We start from the raw sequence: 18,894 nt of genomic DNA, 5'->3' as shown, positions 1-18,894 counted from the left end.
CCGATAACTGAGGTGTCCAGATGATGTTTTAAAAAGGAACCGCTTGGGAGAAAACGGTGTCCTTTCTGATGGAACCTGCAGCATATTTTATGTTGTTTGTAGTTGTCTAGCCTCAAAATAAGGGGAAGTAGATTTAGGACTGAGTTTAGGAGGAACTTCTTCACCCAAAGGGTTGTGAATCTATGGAATTCCTTGCCCAGTGAAGCAGTAGAGGCTGCTTCATTAAATGTTTTTAAGATAAAGATAGATAGTTTTTTGAAGAATAAAGGGATTAAGGGTTATGGTGTTCGGGCCAGAAAGTGGAGCTGAGTCCACAAAAGATCAGCCATGATCTCATTGAATGGTGGAGCAGGCTCGAGGGGCCAGATGGCCTACTCCTGCTCCTAGTTCTTATGTATTGTTAAATGTTGTACGTAAGATCGGAAATGTTTTCCCCACAGCCCCACGCCTTATTTTTTGGCCGAAATCTCTGAGAGCTTGCCAGACCCCCGTTCATAACTGCCCTTCTGGTTCGAAGGAAGAACCAATACGGCAACCCCCCACGATGACTACATTTCTTGCCCGTTCATGTCGGTTGCTCAGGCAGTGGAGAAACGGCATTGGGACCCGCCCTGCCTGGGAACCCCCCTCTGGTCAGCTATGCTCGGGTAGAGCACACATGGCATTGGTCGCCGTCCTACCCGGGGACTCCATCCAAATCTTACCCGTCGCGGCCCATACGCACCTCATTTTGGCAATTTTTGTTCAAAAAGTTTTGTTGTTGTTTTCAGGTAACCCTTAGGTTGCCAACCCTCTGCTTTTTACATCCTCAAACATTTGGATGGTAAATTGCACAGCCTGCGAGACGGCTCGCACTGTTTCAGTATTTGTAAGTGTGTCTTGTCCTGATATTCGGTTTAAAAAAAAAATGAGGGTTTCACACATAGTGACCAATTATAAAGGGAGTAATTGGCACTAAAGGACAGACCGGCTATCATACGGGATATTAAACCAAGATAGCAACAGGCACTATGCTTGATCCCACAGAACCCCAGAAGCTCCAGAGAAGAGAAGAGAAAAGAGAGAAGAAGAACCATGAGGACATCCTCTGTGTTGCTCATCACCATAATGGACATTTGGTTGCGTGCGAACGCGAACCCCCTGACCTCAAACCCCCCAGCCGTTAATGATTCACTTTCCCACAGTACCCAGAGCCCAGTCACAAGCGACGCCACACCATCTTGGTGTGACAGGTTTATAACCTGGTACTCCCTGTCCTACTTGATAGAATCCCTACTAGTATTGGCGATACTCTGCTGCATCGTGCAGTCTGAGAAAATGGAGAAGGAGAGCCTACCGCGCTCGCACCCCGGTTTTTGGATAAGATCCCCTATTTTCAGATATGACCAGACCCCTGACCCCCGCGATCTATAATAAAGATTTGTTTGCGTTCTTTTTGTGAATAAAGAAATGTGTTTCATGAGCGATTGCACAATCCTGAGCTTGACTGCCAAGCCAGGAAAATGTGAATAATGCTGCTATGATTTGGGTTGTATTGTTTAGGAAGTTAGTATGAGTGAGTGTAGTTTACTAAGGACAGTTAGAGGTACCGTTTTTATTATTTTGTAATGCATGTCCCTGTTTCACATAGTGCCACTTAGAATTGTCAGTTAAAATTTTCTTGCATAGTTATGGTCAGTGTAGAGGCCATAGAAGAGTGCTCGCCGGGTCAGGGAATGAAGAATAATGCAGTTATGTGATCCTTCACGCTAGGATCACAAGGAGGGAGTGTAGCCGCCTGGGTTGGCCAATTCTCGACGTAAATTTGGAGAACAGCAAAGGCTGAAGGGAAATTCAGCCAACACAGGCAGAAACTAGCAGGTGCAAGTTACTGTGTATTAAACTCTGCAAAAGCCCAGACAGCATCGATACCAGCAACCATCTGCACAATAATGTAGCGGCCATCTACATACTAATGAGCGATCCCCGGGAACAATCGAAACATTTAAGGTAAACAAAGCCAAGCCACACTCCTCGGCGCCAGCAGGAACCAACACAAAAGAGGTTAACGGACACCTAAGACCGCCCATCAATCAGGGAACCGCTCCAGTATTGGAGAAATCGAACCAAGCAATTGGAACAAAGTCCAATCACTTGAAACCAGGTACGGGGTCCCCCCCGAAAGGCGGGAAGCCCCTGAGGACTATAAAGTAAAGCCCCAAGTTCAAATCGTCCTTCTTGACAGGGTCACTCAGCAACGCGAACCAACCCTTGACAGTGACCTGTCCAGCTGCCGCCAAAGAACGTAAGTCTCAAGTCAACGCTCGCTACGAGATAGGCGCTCCCTAGCTACCAGTCCATACCAGCTTTCGAATCCCGCAGACTCAGAACCCGAAAGAAAGGCCATTTGTTCCCCTGACCTGGTGGGCCAGTCCGAAGCTAAGTATTGGCCTGTTAGTGATAGAAATAGCTTAGAAAGTAGAGTTTATGCATGAGTAGATTTGACTGTAAATAAATGTGCTTTGATTTGAATCTTACTAATTGGTGTACTGAGTTATTGATCATTACTTGAACTTGGACCTCGTGGCGGTATCATAAAGATACCTGGCGACTCTAGAGCAAAGGTTATAAAACAGAGCCAATTGAACCAACCAAAAGTTAGCAACAGACTGTACTCGTTGGAATTTAGAAGGATGCAGGGGGATCTTATAGAAACATAAAATTATGAAGGGAATAGATAGGATAGATGTGGGCAGGTTGTTTCCACTGGGGGGGTGAAAGCAGAACTAGGGGGCATAGCCTCAAAATACGAGGAAGTAGATTTAGGACTGAGTTTAGGAGGAACTTCTTCACCCAAAGGGTTGTGAATCTATGGAATTCCTTGCCCAGTGAAGCAGTAGAGGCTCCTTCAATGTTTTTAAGATAAAGATAGATAGTTTTTTGAAGAATAAAGGGATTAAGGGTTATGGTGTTCGGGCCGGAAAGTGGAGCTGAGTCCACAAAAGATCAGCCGTGATCTCATTGAATGGTGGAGCAGGCTCGAGGGGCCAGATGGCTTACACCTGCTCCTAGTTCTTATGTAGGAGGAATTTCTTCAGCCAGAGGGTGGTGAATCTATGGAACTCTTTGCCGCAGAAGGCTGTGGAGGCCAAATCATTTGAGTGTCTTTAAGACCGAGATAGAGAGGTTCTTGATTAATAAGGGGATCAGGGGTTATGGGGAGAAGGCAGGAGGATGGGAATGAGAAAAATATCAGGCATGATTAATGGCGGAACAGACTCGATGGGCTGAGTGGCCTAATTCAAATAATAATAATTAATAATATTTATTGTCACAAATAGGCTTACATTAACACTGCAATGAAGTTACTGTGAAAATCCCCTAGTCTCATTCCAGCGCCTGTTCGGGTACACAGAGGAAGAATTCAGAGTGTCCAAATTTCCTAACAGCACATGTTTCGGGACTTGTGGGAGGAAACCGGAGCCCCAGAGAAAACCCACGCAGACACAGGGCGAACATGCAAACTCTACATAGCCAGTGACCCAAGCCGTGTATCGAACCTGCACCCTGGAGCTGTGAAGCAACAGAGCCAACCACTGCTCCCATGCTGCCTTCTGCTCCTATGTCTTATGATCTTATGGTCTAATTATGCAATATCTGAATTAAATTCAGTCCATGATTTTTCTATCGAAAGCCTCCTGTAAAACATAGGGATACTTTAGTAATATCAAAATTATTTGGTGACTCGCACCAGCTGTTGTGGGAGCAAAAACAGAAAACAAGTAAATGTTTTCATTTTATGGGATAACAAACTGAAGGCTGGTCATAATAGTGTATGACTGGATGCAGAAAGATTTGCCAGGTGGTGAACCTGCTATTTTTTTCACCATTTATAACTCCGGATAATTGCAACATTCTACAGTCACGCTAGCTGCAGTAGATCGTACTTGAAAGTTAGTGGGACCTGTAACTCCGTTGATTAAAGATCAGTTAGCCTTTAAAGGAGAGCGCCCAATAACAGAAAATTTTCTGCCTCTTTTCATGTAAATGGTAAACAACAGTGGTCTTCTGATCCTTTTGGAACACCACCTTTCCACGGGGGCACAGTGATTAGCACTGCTGCCTCACAGCTCCAGAGACCTGGGTTCAACTCCTGACCTCGGTGACTGTGTGAAGTCTGCACATTCTCCACATGTCTGCGTGGGTTTCCTCCGGGTGCTCCGGTTTCCTCCCACTGTCGAAAGATGTGCAGGTTAGGTGGATTGGCCATGATAAATTGCCCCTTATTGTACAAAGGATTATGGGGTTAGGGTGGAGGTATGAGCTTAAGTGGGGTGCTCTTTCCAAGGGCCAGTGCAGACTCAATGGGCTGAATGGCCTCCTGCACTGTAAATCCTATGATTCATAGAGTTCTAGATTGGTTACAACACCTTCAACCTGTTGAAGGTGATCTTACTGTCCCTGTTGGAGTAGCATAGCTTGTCCAGCTGCTCTGCCCTGTTCCCGCAGCCCTTCAGATCTTTTCTCTTTCGGCACTTATCCAATTTCCTTTTAAAAACCATGAATGAATCCGCCTCCATCACACTTTGAGGTCATGCATTCCAGATCCCAAACACTCGCTGTGGTTCACCTTTGGTTCTTTGGCCAGTCACCTTAAATCGATGTCCTCTGGCTCATGACCTTTCAGCCTACCTATATTGACCAGATGTGCAGTTGTAATTTTAAATGTTGAAGCTTCAATGTACTCTCGTACATGATTAAATAATTTGTTACTTAGTTCTGGGGCTCAAATGATTGGCATTCAAACACCATAACCATTTTCCTTTGTGCTTGTAATGACTCCGACCAGTGGAATGTTTACCCCCCAATTCCTATAGCCTTCAATTTTGTTAAGGCTCCTTGATGCCACACTCTGTCAAATGCTGGCTTGATGTGACAGGCAGCCACTCTCTCTTCACCGTTGGAATTCAGACCATTGTGTATTTTAGGCACAATTCAGATACAGTGTTTGTATTGCTTTGTATTAGAAATACCTTTTTAAAAACATTCCAAGGATTGTGAGACCATGGAAGAAACAGGATGAGGTTCTGTCATTTTGGAGCCCTAATACAAAAGTTTGTGATTATCTTTGGCCTCAAACCTGAAACAATTGTTCCAAATTAATAGATTTTTGATGATTACAATGGCTCTATCATGGAAATAGGAAACCAGGAAACATTGATATCTTTCTGCAGAGCACGAGGAATGGTATAAACAACACTTGCGTGTCAGGACATTTGCCTTCCTCTGATGCCTTGACATGTGCCTCAGATTAAGTTCTTGCTGCATTCTTGTTGACTCTTCCCCAGTACAATTTGGCAGCTCCATTTGCAACACACTCAAAACACAGAATTGTAACTTTTTGTTGAATGGAATGATGATAACAATGTGTAAAAGATGCAGTTTATTTTGATTCTGTTTGTTTTCTTTGTAGACCATGCTTCAGAGGTACAAGTAACAATGATGTTGACAGAGAGCTGCAAACTGCGTGGACTCCATCACAGGTACATTCCCAGACACTAGAATAGGTGAATGCAAAAACTGCATTTTGTTAGTTTCTGATGGCATTTGAACAAAGAACAAAGAAAAATTACAGCACAGGAGCAGGCCCTTCGGCCCTCCAAGCCTGCACCGATCCAGATCCTCTATCTAAAACTGTCGCCTATTTTCTAAGGATCTGTATCCCTCTGCTCCCTGCCCATTCATGTATCTGTTTAGATACATCTTAAATGATGCCATCGTTCCCGCCTCTATCACCTCCGCCGGCAATGCGTTCCAGGCACCCACCACCCTCTACGTAAAGAAATTTCTATGCATATCTCCCTTAAACTTTTCCCCTCTCACCTTGAACTCGTGACCCCTATTAATTGAGTCCCCCACTATGGGAAAAAGCTTCTTGCTATCCATTGTGTCTATACCTCTCATGATGGGGCAGCACGGTAGCCTTGTGGATAGCACAATTGCTTCACAGCTCCAGGGTCCCAGGTTCGATTCCGGCTTGGGTCACTGTCTGTGCGGAGTCTGTACATCCTCCCCGTGTGTGCGTGGGTTTCCTCCGGGTGCTCCGGTTTCCTCCCACAGTCCAAATATGTGCAGGTTAGGTGGATTGGCCATGAAAAATTGTGTCCAAAATTGCCCTTAGTTTTGGGTGGGGTTACTGGGTTATGGGGATAGGGTGGCAGTGTTGACCTTGGGTAGGGTGCTCTTTCCAAGAGCCGGTGCAGACTCGATGGGCTGAATGGCCTCCTTCTGCACTGTAAATTCTATGAAATCTATGATTTTGTAAACCTCAATGAGGTCCCCCCTCAACCTCCGTCTTTCTAATGAAAATAATCCTAATCTACTCAACCTCTCTTCATAGCTAGCGCTCTCCATACCAGGCAACATCCTGGTGAACCTCCTCTGCACCTTCTCCAAAGCATCCACATCCTTTTGGTAATGTGGCGACCAGAACTGTACGCAGTATTCCAAATGTGGCCGAACTAAAGTCTTATACAACTGTAACATGACCTGCCAACTCTTGAGAGAGTCTAATGGGCTTTATTCATCAAATCTGATATGTATTGATGAAATATTTCTCTTTTCATAATCTGGGAAGGTATTAAATATTTTTGTTCCATCCGCAAGCTACACTTTATTTTTGCTTGTAGCTTTCTTTACAGCAGCTTAGTATTCTCAGCAGCACTGGTTTTTACCATCTACCACCACGCTCTGTCTTCTATGTGATAGCCAGTTACTGATCCAATCGGCCAAATTTCCCTCTATGCCATGCCTCCTTACTTTCTGCATGAGCCGACCATGGGGCACCTTATCAAAGGCCATTCTAAAATCCATGTATACGACATCAACTGCTCTACCTTCATCTATGTACTTAGTTACCTCCTCAAAGAATACAATCAAACTTGTGAGGCAAGACTTAACCCTCACAAATCCGTAGATTAAGCTGTATCTTTCCAAATGATCAAAAATCCTATCCCTCAGGACCCTTTCCAATAATTTACCTATGACCAAAGTGAGACTAACCGGCCTATAATTCCCAGGGTTATACCTGTTCCCTTTCTTGAACAAGGGGACAACATTCGCCTCTCCCCAGTCTTCTGGCACTATTCCTGGAGACAGTGAGGACATAAAGATCAAAGCCAAAGGCTCTGCAATCTCATTCCTCACTTCCCAAAGAATCCTAGGATATATCCCATCAGGCCCAGGGGACTTTTCTATCCTCAGGCTTCTCAAAATTTCTAACACATCTTCCTTCCGAATACCTACCTCCTCCAGCCTACCAGCCTGTATCGCACTATCCTCCTCAACAACATGGCCCCTCTCCTTTGTGAACACTGATGAAAAGTATTCATTTTAGGGCCTCTCCTATATCTTCAGACTCCATGCACACGTTCCCACTACTGTCCTTGACCGGCCCTAACTTCACCTTGGTCATTCTTTTATTCCTACATGTGTAAAAACCCTTGGGGTTTTCCTTGATCCTACCCGCCAAGGGCTTCTCATGCCCCCTCCTTGCTCTCCTAAGCACTTTCTTGAGCTCCTTCCTAGCTATCATGTATCCCTCAAGTGCCCTAACTGAACCTTGTTTTCTCATCCTTTCATAAACCCCCTTCTTCCTCTTGACAAGACATTCAATCTTTTTTATAAACCATGGTTCCCTCACTCGACCATTTCCTCCTTGCCTGACAGGAACATACATATCAAGGATACGCAGTATTTGTTCCTTGAACAAACTCCACATCTCAATTGTGCCTATCCTGACAGTTCCTGTTTCCATCTTATGCTCCCCAATTCTTGCCTAATCGCATCGTAATTACCCTTCCCCCAGTTATAAACCTTGCCCTGCCGTATGTTCCTATCCCTCTCCATTCCTATAGTGAAAGTCACCGAATTGTGGTCACTATCTCCAAAGTGCTCTCCCACAGCCAAATCTAACACTTAGCCCGGTTCATTACCCAGTACCAAATCCAATGTGGCCCCACCTCTTGTCGGTCTACCCACATATTGTGTGAGGAAACCCTCCTGCACACACAGGATAAAAACAGCCCCATCCAAACTATTCGAATTATAGTGGTTCCAGTCAATATTTGGAAAGTTAAAGTCACCCATGACAACTACCCTGTGACTACCTCACCTCTCCAAAATCTGCATTGCAACCTTTTCCTCCACACCTCTGTTACTGTGTGGGGGCCTATAGAAACTCCGAACAAAGTTCTTTCCTATTTGTAACTTCAGCCCACACGACCTCAGTAGACAGATCCTCCTCAAACTGCCTTTCTGCAGCCATTATACTATCCTTGATTCACAATACTACTCCTCCACCTCTTTTACCACCTTCCCTAATCTTACTGAAACATCTGAACCCCCAACAACCATTCCTGCCCCTGTTCTATCCATGTCTCCGTAATGGCCACAACATCGTAGTCCCAGGTACCAATCCATGCTTCAAGCTCACCAACCTTATTCCTGATGCTCCTCGCATTGAAGTAGACACACTTCAAACCACCTTCATGCCTGCAGGTCCACTCTTGTGACCTTGGTACCTTCCTCGGTACTGCACTACCCTCAACTTCCTGACCTCTAGCAACGCTATCTCCTGGACTACAAGTCAGTTTCCCATCCCCTGCCAAATTAGTTTAAACCCCCCCCTGAAGAGCTGTAGCAAATTTCCCTCCCAGGATATTGGCGCCCCTCTGGTTCAGGTGTAACCCGTCCTGTTGTACAGGTTTGTACAGGTTCTATCTTCCCCAGAATGTGCTCCAATTATCCAAGTAACTGAAACCCTCCCTCCTACACCTTCACTGTAGCCACGTGTTTAACTACACTCTCTCCCTGTTCCTCACCTCACTAGCACGTGGCACTGGCAGCAAACCAGAGGTGACAACACGGTCTGTCCTGGCTCTCAGCTTCCATCCTGAATTCCTGCTTTCCATCCCCGTCCCTTTTCCTACCTATGTCGTTGGTACCGATGTGCACCACGACTTGTGGCTGTTCTCCCCCCCCCCTTAAGGATCCTGAAAACACGATCAGAGACGTCACAGACCTTGGCACCCAGGAGGCAACACACCAACCGTGAGTCTCTATCGTTGCCACAGTACCGCTTATCTGTACCTCTAACTATAGAGTCTCCAATAACTAATGCTCTCCTGCTCTACCCCCTTCCCTCCTGAGCCACAGGGACAGACTCAGTGCCAGAGACCTGGTCACCGTGGCTTACCTCTGGTAGGTCCCCACCCCCCCCAACAGTATCCAAAACGGTATACCTGTTATTGAGGGGAACAACTGCAGGGGATCCCTGCACTGACTGCTTCTTCCCCCTCTTAAACGTCACCCAGCTACCTTCATTCTAAGGAGTAACTGCATCTCTGTAGCTACTATCTATAACCGACTCTGCCTCCCGAATGAGCCTCAGTTCATCCAGCTCCAGTTCCCTAACACGGTCTTTGAGGAGCTGGAGATGGCTGCGCTTCCCGCAGGTTAATTCAGCGGGGCCACTGACGTTGTCCCTCACCTCGAACATCCTGCAGGAGGAGCATTGCACTGCCCGCTCTGCCATCCCTTCCATTTATCCACTTGAAAATTACAGAGTGCATTAGAATTCGTAACATCCCTACAGTGCAGAAAGGGGCTCATCGAGTCTGCACTGTGTTCGGATCTTGGACCAGCCACAAACATTTGTTAGATACCGGACAGGAAGCCCAATCGTTTCGTTAATTTGTAAAAAAAACTGTCAGGAAAGGATACTTCGCTCCAGGAGTGATTCCATTCACAAATAGGGATATAGTATATTCAAACAAACTATTATTAATAGAGTATTAAACTACCTTAACATCACAGAAATATAGCGTATAATTACCAGTTAAACAATGTTTAACACTAAAAGAAAACAATTTAACTTCTAACAGATACCTTCTCTATCTCCAACCAAGCCAAACACATCACAGATCAAAATCCCCATATAAGTAAAGTTAGCAAACACGGAATTACTTGCTGCCTCTGGATAAAGAAGATTTTAAGTAGACTGCTTGAAGAGATAAAGAGACCCTTTAAGTAAACAACGTGCAGTATCATGTCTGTCAGATTAATGCTGAACCTGACAACCTGCTATAAAAGCTGTTCGGCTCACAGCTTCTAGAAAATTAAACTAAAACCCTTCATGGTACAGACCTGGCTCCTCCAATGACTCACAAAGAACAATACAGCACAGGAACAGACCCTTTGGCCCTCCAAGCCTGTACCGCTCATGATACCAACCTTGGCCAAAACCCTCAGCACTTCCTTGTGCTCTATCCCTCTATAGCCATCCCATCCATGTTTTTGTCAAAATGCCTTTTGAATGCGTTAATGTTTCTGCTTCCACAAGCTCCCCTGGCAACGAGTTCCAGGTACTCGCCACCCTCTGTGTTAAAAAAAAACCCGCCTTGCACAACTCCTCTAAATTTTGCCCCATGGACCTTAAACCTATGCCCTCAGGTGACTGACCCCTCCACCCTGTGAAAGAGTGTCTGCCCATCCAATCTATCCATGCCCCTCATAATCTTGTAGACCTCGTATCAGGTCACTCCTCAGTCTCGGTCATTCTAATGAAAACAGTCGGAGTCTATTCAGCCTCTCCATATAGTTAACACGCTCCAGACCAAGCAACATCCTGGTAAACCTTCCCTGTACCCTTTCCAAAGCCTCCACATCCTTCTGATATGTGTGTTGACCAGAATTGTGCACAATATTCCAAGTGCGGCTTTACCAAGGTTCTATACACCTGCAGCATGACTTGGTCAGTTTTTATACTCGATGACCCGTCCAATGAAGGCAAGCATTCCGTATGCCTTCTTGACTACATTGCCACTTGTGTTGCCACTTTCAAGATCTGTGGGCCTGCACGTCGAAATCTCTCTGACTTTCTATATTTCTAAGACTTTTGCTATTTACGGTATATTTCCCCTCCATGTTAGACCTGCCAAAGTGCATTACTTCACGTTTGTCTGGATTAAAATCTATTTGCCATTTCTTTGCCAAAGTCTCCAACTTTATGTCCTGCTGTGTCCTCTGACAGTCCTCAACAGTGTCTGCCACTTCACCAACCTTGGTGTCATCCGCAAACTTAGTAATCAGACCAGCTTCATTTTCTTCCAAATCGTTTATGTATACTACAAACAACAGAGGCCCCAGCATAGATCCCTGTGGAACACCATTAGTCACAACCTGCCATTCAGAAAACATAGAACATAGAACGATACAGCGCAGTACAGGCCCTTCGGCCCATGATGTTGCACCGAAACAAAAGCCATCTAACCTACACTATGCCATTATCATCCATATGCTTATCCAATAAACTTTTAAATGCCCTCAATGTTGGCGAGTTCACTACTGTTGCCGGTAGGGCATTCCACGGCCTCACTACTCTTTGCGTAAAGAACCGACCTCTGACCTCTGTCCTATATCTATTACCCCTCGTGCCAGCCATTTCCATCCGCGGGAGAAGGCTCTCACTGTCCACCCTATCTAACCCCCTGATCATTTTGTATGCCTCTATTAAGTCTCCTCTTAACCTTCTTCTCTCAAACGAAAACAACCTCAAGCCCATCAGCCTTTCCTCATAAGATTTTCCCTCCATACCAGGCAACATCATGGTAAATCTCCTCTGCACCCGCTCCAAAGCCTCCACGTCCTTCCTATAATGCAGCGACCAGAACTGTACGCAATACTCCAAATGCGGCCGTACAACATGACCTCCCGACTCAGGAACTCAATCCCTCTACCAATAAAGGCCAACACTCCATAGGCCTTCTTCACAATCCTATCAACCTGGGTGGCAACTTTCAGGGATCTATGTACATGGACACCTAGATCCCTCTGCTCATCCACACTTCCAAGAACTTTACCATTAGCCAAATATTCCGCATTCCTGTTATTCCTTCCAAAGTGAATCACCTCACACTTCTTTACATTAAACTCCATTTGCCACCTCTCAGCCCAGCTCTGCAGCTTATCTATGTCCCTCTGTAACCTGCTACATCCTTCCTCACTGTCGACAACACCACCGACTTTAGTGTCGTCTGCAAATTTACTCACCCACCCTTCTGCGCCTTCCTCTAGGTCATTGATAAAAATGACAAACAGCAACGGCCCCAGAACAGATCCTTGTGGTACGCCACTTGTAACTGAACTCCATTCTGAACATTTCCCATCAACCACCACCCTCTGTCTTCTTTCAGCTAGCCAATTTCTGATCCACATCTCTAAATCACCCTCAATCCCCAGCCTCCGTATTTTCTGCAATAGCCTACCGTGGGGAACCTTGTCAAACGCTTTACTGAAATCCATATACACCACATCAATTGCTCTACCCTCGTCTACCTGTTCAGTCACCTTCTCAAAGAACTCGATAAGGTTTGTGAGGCATGACCTACCCTTTACAAAGCCATGCTGACGATCCCTGATCATATTATTCCTATCTAGATGATTATAAATCTTGTCTCTTATAATCCCCTCCAAGACTTTACCCACTACAGACGTGAGGCTCACCGGTCTATAGTTGCCGGGGTTGTCTCTGCTCCCCTTTTTGAACAAAGGGACCACATTTGCTATCCTCCAGTCCTCTGGCACTATTCCTGTAGCCAATGATGACATAAAAATCAAAGCCAAAGGTCCAGCAATCTCTTCCCTGGCCTCCCAGAGAATCCTAGGATAAATCCCATCAGGCCCCGCGGACTTATCTATTTTCAGCCTGTCCAGAATTGCCAACACCTCTTCCCTACGTACCTCAATGCCATCTATTCTAATCGCCTGGGTCTCAGCATTCTCCTCCACAACATTATCTTTTTCCTGAGTCATTACTGACGAAAAATATTCATTTAGTATCTCTCCTATCTCTTCAGACTCCACACACAACTTCCCATCCCTGTCCTTGACTGGTCCTACTCTTACCCTAGTCATTCGCTTATTCCTGACATACCTATAGAAAGCTTTTGGGTTTTCCTTGATCCTACCTGCCAAATACTTCTCATGTCCCCTCCTTGCTCGTCTTAGCTCTCTCTTTCGATCATTCCTCGCTACCTTGTAACTATCCATCGCCCCAACTGAAACTTCACACCTCATCTTCACATAGGCCTCCTTCTTCCTCTTAACAAGAGATTCCACTTCTTTGGTAAACCACGGTTCCCTCGCTCTAAGCCTTCCTCCCTGCCTGACCGGTACGTACTTATCGAGAACACGCAGTAGCTGATCTTTGAACAAGCTTCACATATCCAGTGTGCCCAACACTTGCAGTCTACTTCTCCAACCTATTCCCCCCCCCAAGTCACGTCTAATGGCATCATAATTGCCCTTCCCCCAGCTATAACTCTTGCCCTGCGGTGTATACTTATCCCTTTCCATCACTAGCGAAAACGTCACCGAATTGTGGTCACTGTCCCCAAAGTGCTCTCCTACCTCCAAATCCAACACCTGGCCAGGTTCATTACCCAAAACCAAATCCAACGTGGCCTCGCCTCTTGTTGGCCTGTCAACATATTGTGTCAGGAAACCCTCCTGCACACACTGTACAAAAAACGACCCATCTAATGTAGTCGAACTATATCTTTTCCAGTCAATATTTGGAAAGTTAAAGTCTCCCATAATAACTACCCTGTTACTTTCGCTCTTATCCAGGATCATCCTCGCCATCCTTTCCTCTACATCCCTAGAACTATTTGGAGGCCTATAGAAAACTCCCAACAGGGTGACCTCTCCTTTCCTGTTTTTAACCTCAGCCCATACTACCTCGGAAGATGAGTCCCCATCTAGCATCCTCTCCGCCACCGTAATACTGCTCTTGACTAGCAGTGCCACACCTCCCCCTCTTTTGCCTCCTTCTCTGAGCTTACTAAAACACCTAAACCCCAGAACCTACAACATCCATTCCTGTCCCTGCTCTATTCTATCCATGTCTCCGAAATGGCCACAACATCGAAGTCCCAGGTACCAACCCATGCTGCCAGTTCCCCTACCTTATTTCGTATACTCCTGGCATTGAAGTAGACACACTTCAAACCACCTATCTGCACACTGGCCCCCTCCTGCGACGTCAAATGTGTGCTCCTGACCTCTATACTCTCATTCTCCCATACCCTAAAACTACAATCCAGGTTCCCATGCCCCTGCTGCATTAGTTTAAACCCCCCCCCCCCCCCCTAGAGAGCACTAACAAATCTCCCCCCCCCAGGATATTTGTGCCCTTCAGGTTCAGATATAGACCATCCTGTCTGTAGAGGTCCCACCTTCCCCAGAAAGAGCCCCAGTTATCCAGAAATCTGAATCCCTCCCGCCTGCACCATCCCTGTAGCCACGTGTTTAATTGCTCTCTCTCCCTATTCCTCATCTCATTATCACGTGGCACGGGCAACAACCCAGAGATAACAACTCTGTTTGTTCTAGTTCTGAGCTTCTATCCTAGATCCCTGAAAGCCTGCCTGACATCCTTGTCCCCTTTCCTACCTATGTCGTTAGTGCCAATGTGGACCACGACTCGGGGCTGCTCCCCCTCCCCTTAAGGACCCAGAACACACGATCCGAGACATCACGTACCCTTGCACCTGGGAGGCAACATACCAAACACGAGTCTCTCACACTCCCACAAAATCTCCTATCTGTGCCCCTGACTATCGAGTCCCCAATTACTAATGCTCTGCTCCTCTCCCCCCTTCCCTTCTGAGCAACAGGGCCAGACTCCGTGCCAGAGGCACCATCCCCTACTGCTACCCTCTGCTTTTTGTGACCGAGCCAGTTTTGTATTCATCATCTTGCCACCTCGTCTCTGGTCCCGTGAGACTTCACCTTTTGTATCAGTCTGCCATAAGGCACCTTGTCAAAGGTGTTACTGAAGTCCATGTAAACAACATCCACCGCCCTCACCTCATCAATCATCTTTGCCACCTCCTCAAAAGACTCGAGTTAGTGAGGCACGACCTCCCCTTCACAAAACCATCGCTTATGAGTCCATTTGTTTCAAAATAGGTACAAATCCTGTCCCTAAGAATTCTCTGCAATAATTTACCTACTACCGCGGTACGTGAGGCTCACCGGCCTATACTTTCTCGGATTATCCCTGCCACCTTTCGTAAACAACGGTACCGCATTAGTTATTCTCCAGTCCTCTGGGATCTCACCTATAACCAATGAAGATACAAAGATGTCAGTCAAGGCCCCAGCAATTTCTACCGTTCCTTCGCTCAGTATTCTGGGGGTAAATCCCATCCTGCTCAGCAGACTTATCGACCTTAATATCTTTTAAAAGACCAACTACGACCTCCTTTTCAGTGTCAATATGATCCAGACTGTCCACACACCCTACCCAAGAATCATCATCCACAAAGTCCTTTACTTTGATGAACACTGATGCAAAGCACTCATTTCGTACCTCGCCCATTTCCTCTGGCTCAACACGAAGATTCCCCCACTGTCCTTAAGTGGTCTAGTCCTTTCCCTGGCCACCACCTTGCTTTTTTAAATAATAATCTTTATTGTCACACTTAGGCTTACATTAACACTGCAATGAAGTCACTGTGAAAGGCCCTAGTCACCACATTCCGGCGCTTGTTCGGGTACATGTAGGGAGAATTCAGAATGTCCAAATTACCTAACAGCACGTCTTTCAGGACTTGCGGGAGGAAACTGGAACACCCGGAGTAAATCCACGCAGACACAGGCAGAACGTGCAGACTCCGCACAGACAGTGACCCAAGCTGGGAATCGAACCTGGGACCCTGGAGCTGTGAAGCAACAGTGCGAACCACTGTGCTACCATGCAGGCTATCTTTGTTTGGTAATGGGTGATGAGGCATGTGTAATAAATAACCTCCAAGTAAAAGATCTGCTAGGAAGTTGTGATGCAGAAACAACCACATCCAACCTAGAGTTAACGAAAGAGGATTGGGTGGATAAATTAGCAGGAAAAACAGTAAAAAAGCGTGGCAGATATTTAAGGAGTAATTCATGACACAGCAAGAAAAATCCCAGTAAAGAGGAAAGATTCCAAGAGAGGGATAAAAGAATCATTGTTGTTGAAAACTCACCATGATTCTTAGAAGTCCCCCTATACCAAAAAGGGCCGACATTCTAAATGGTGAACAGGGATTCTCACTCCCTGACTCCGGGAATGCAGGCTTCGGTGGGTGCTATTCAGGTCAAACTATGTTTTCAAGTTATCCCCCGGTATAACCCATACCTTCACCGAAGATTTCATCTACTTACCACTTAGTAGCATTGCTAAGTAAGTAAAGTAGACTTTGGAATAACCACTATTTCAGGTTAAATTAAGTTATTTTATTATATTTTTTCTTTTAAAAGCTGCAATCACTGTCTTTACAGAAAGGAAAAAGGTCTTGCTTCTGGATCCTTCTGCTTGGTTGAAGGGACCTTCAGGCCCACCTTGACAATCAATCTTCTTTAAAGTTTGGTCTTCTTTAGATGTATTCACTGGTTAGCTCGGTTGCTATGTCCTATCTTTCCCATGTACCGAGCTGTGAGAGCTGGCTCAGCTGGCTGTCTCTGAGCTGACTCTGCCTACTCTTTAAATTCTAGCATAGTGGGGTGGCTCGGTGGCAGTGGTTAGCGCTGCTGCCTCGCAGCATCAGGGTCCTGGGTTCAATTCTGGTCTTGGGTGACTGTGTGGATTTTGCACATTCTCCCCGTATCTGCGTGGGTTTCCTCCAGGTGCTGTGGTTTCCTTCCACAATCCAAAGATGTGCAGATTAGGTGAATTGGCAATGCTAAATTGCCCTTAGTGTCCAAAGATGTGCAAGTTAGTTGGGATTACGAGATTGCAGGGATAGGGCGGGACTCTGGTGAGGGTGCTCTTTCAGAGTGTTGGTGCAGACTTGTTGGGCTGAATGCCTTCTTTTTCCACTGAAAGGGATTCTATTCTTCTATTAGTTGTAACTTTCCAAAAATCCTTGGATTCTGGAAAAAGTACTGGAGGATTGGAAAACTGCCAATATTCAAAGAGGGAGGGAGGCAAAAAGTGGGTAACTGTTGGCCAATTTGTCTAATATCTATTGTTGGAAAAATGTTGGAATCAATTGTCAAAAAAGGACCAGCAACGCATTTGGAAAATCGTAATCCAATCAAGCAGAGTCAGTGTGGCTTCATGAAAGGGAAATTGTGTTTAATTTACTAGAATCTTTCAAGGAGTCTCAACTAGAGTGGATATCAGACCAGATCCCAATTTTTGTTCGGATACCGGCGAGAAATCCCAAGCAGTTTTTAATTTGTAAAACTGAAGAAAGGATACTTCACTCCAATTAGTATCTTTCATGTTAAAAGTAACTTTTTTTTAACTGTTTAAACACAGAACTAACCATATTAACATCAAAGAAATAGCTTTACAATGAACAGTTAAACAGTTCTTAAATGAAACGAAACACTAAATTATGCCATACACCTTCACTATAATTATTCCTGATGTGGAGATGCCGGCGTTGGACTGGGGTGGGCACAGTAAGAAGTCTTACAACATCAGATTAAAGTCAACAGGCTTGTTTCAAATCACTAGCTTTCGGAGCTCAGCTCCTTCCTCAGGTGAATGTTAACAAAACAGGATTACTTGTGTAGAGATTTTTGGAGAGGGACCCTTTCAAAAGCAGATCCAGTACATCTCTGTCTAGTCAGACCCTTCTGCTCAACCTAACAATATTTGGCAAACTACCTGGCTCTTCCCATTAATTACATCATCTGTATCTGACTGAGCTGTCCCATGACCTTTTTAACTAGGACTAAACACAATCCCTGAAATTATCTATACCTTAGGGAATCGTCCAAAATCTCAACACTAGGTCATTAACCCTTTATCTGTAACCAAGTAAGTGGTTATAATGAATGACTGTGCTGTCCCAGCGTGCAGTTTGGGCGAAAGTCGCCTCAGTGCTTCAGGATGCAATCACTTCAATGATAAGAGAGGACAAAAGAGATAAGCTGGCAGTGGAACTTTTCTGGGTAAAATTAAGATGTAGAAAAGGTTTTAAGCCTGTAATAGGATCTGCTACAATAGTGAAGTGATAGCTTGTATAAATGCAGAAATTTATTAAAGGCAGAGTATAAACAATATTTGTATGTCATAATTTGTGCAGATGGGGCATTTTAACTTTCATGGTTGAGATAAGCAAGAAAGGTAGTGAATGTGTGTGTGACTGGGCTACTTTCTGAAAAAATATTTCCGAAACAACACGGGTAGATCATATTAAATTTAGTAATGTTATGAGGATTGTTTTTTATTTCTATTTTTATTTTTCTGGCTGGATTTTGGAAAAAAACCCAATAAACTCTGTTCCTATTAAGACTGAGGGATTACCAGCAAAATTCTATATACAAAGCTGCATTCCACCCCAGTGGCATAAAAAAGAAAGGACATTCAAATCCCTTGTGGAGCTTAAGAGACCCGATCTCCTGTTGGCGTTTACACTGCCCTGAAACTTCTCCAAAGTTTCTGGGATGAGGCATCAACATAACCTGCCCTAAAAACAATCACCACAGCAGACATGGATTAATTGCTTTCCTCCTCGATGTTTATCAAATAGAAATGATAATATGATCGAGTTCAGTGTAGTGCTTGAAATGAATAAGCACAGAAGAGCTACCAAGATTCTAGATTTTGGTCTGGCTATCTTCAGTGCACTGAGACAGAGACTGTAAAGCTGATTACACTGACAATGAGATGAACAATATAAGATAGGGCAGGGTGTTCAGAAAATAATGTAATGTGTGAAAGGACCAGTTTGTACCCATAAGTATAGGAGTGACCACTGCACAGGCATTATGGAGACTAAATCCTTTCTTCACACTGAGCAATGTTGTATGGCACTGCCACCATGCTAAATGGGATAGATTTGGAACAGATCTTGC

General features: G+C 45.1%; 1 protein-coding gene across 1 annotated transcript in view; it reads left to right on the top strand.

The window, feature by feature from the left end:
* Positions 1 to 18,894, top strand: part of LOC140390089 (tyrosine-protein kinase RYK-like) — a 352,210-nt gene that overhangs the window by 140,145 nt on the left and 193,171 nt on the right. The window contains exon 8 of the mRNA XM_072474993.1: positions 5,453 to 5,522. Within this exon, the coding sequence (XP_072331094.1) occupies positions 5,453 to 5,522 (70 nt within the window). The remainder of the gene's footprint in view (positions 1 to 5,452; positions 5,523 to 18,894) is intronic.

Source organism: Scyliorhinus torazame, chromosome 14, assembly GCF_047496885.1.
Source record: "Scyliorhinus torazame isolate Kashiwa2021f chromosome 14, sScyTor2.1, whole genome shotgun sequence".
Classification (NCBI taxonomy): Eukaryota; Metazoa; Chordata; class Chondrichthyes; order Carcharhiniformes; family Scyliorhinidae; genus Scyliorhinus; species Scyliorhinus torazame.
This window is presented reverse-complemented; position numbering and strand designations above follow the sequence as displayed.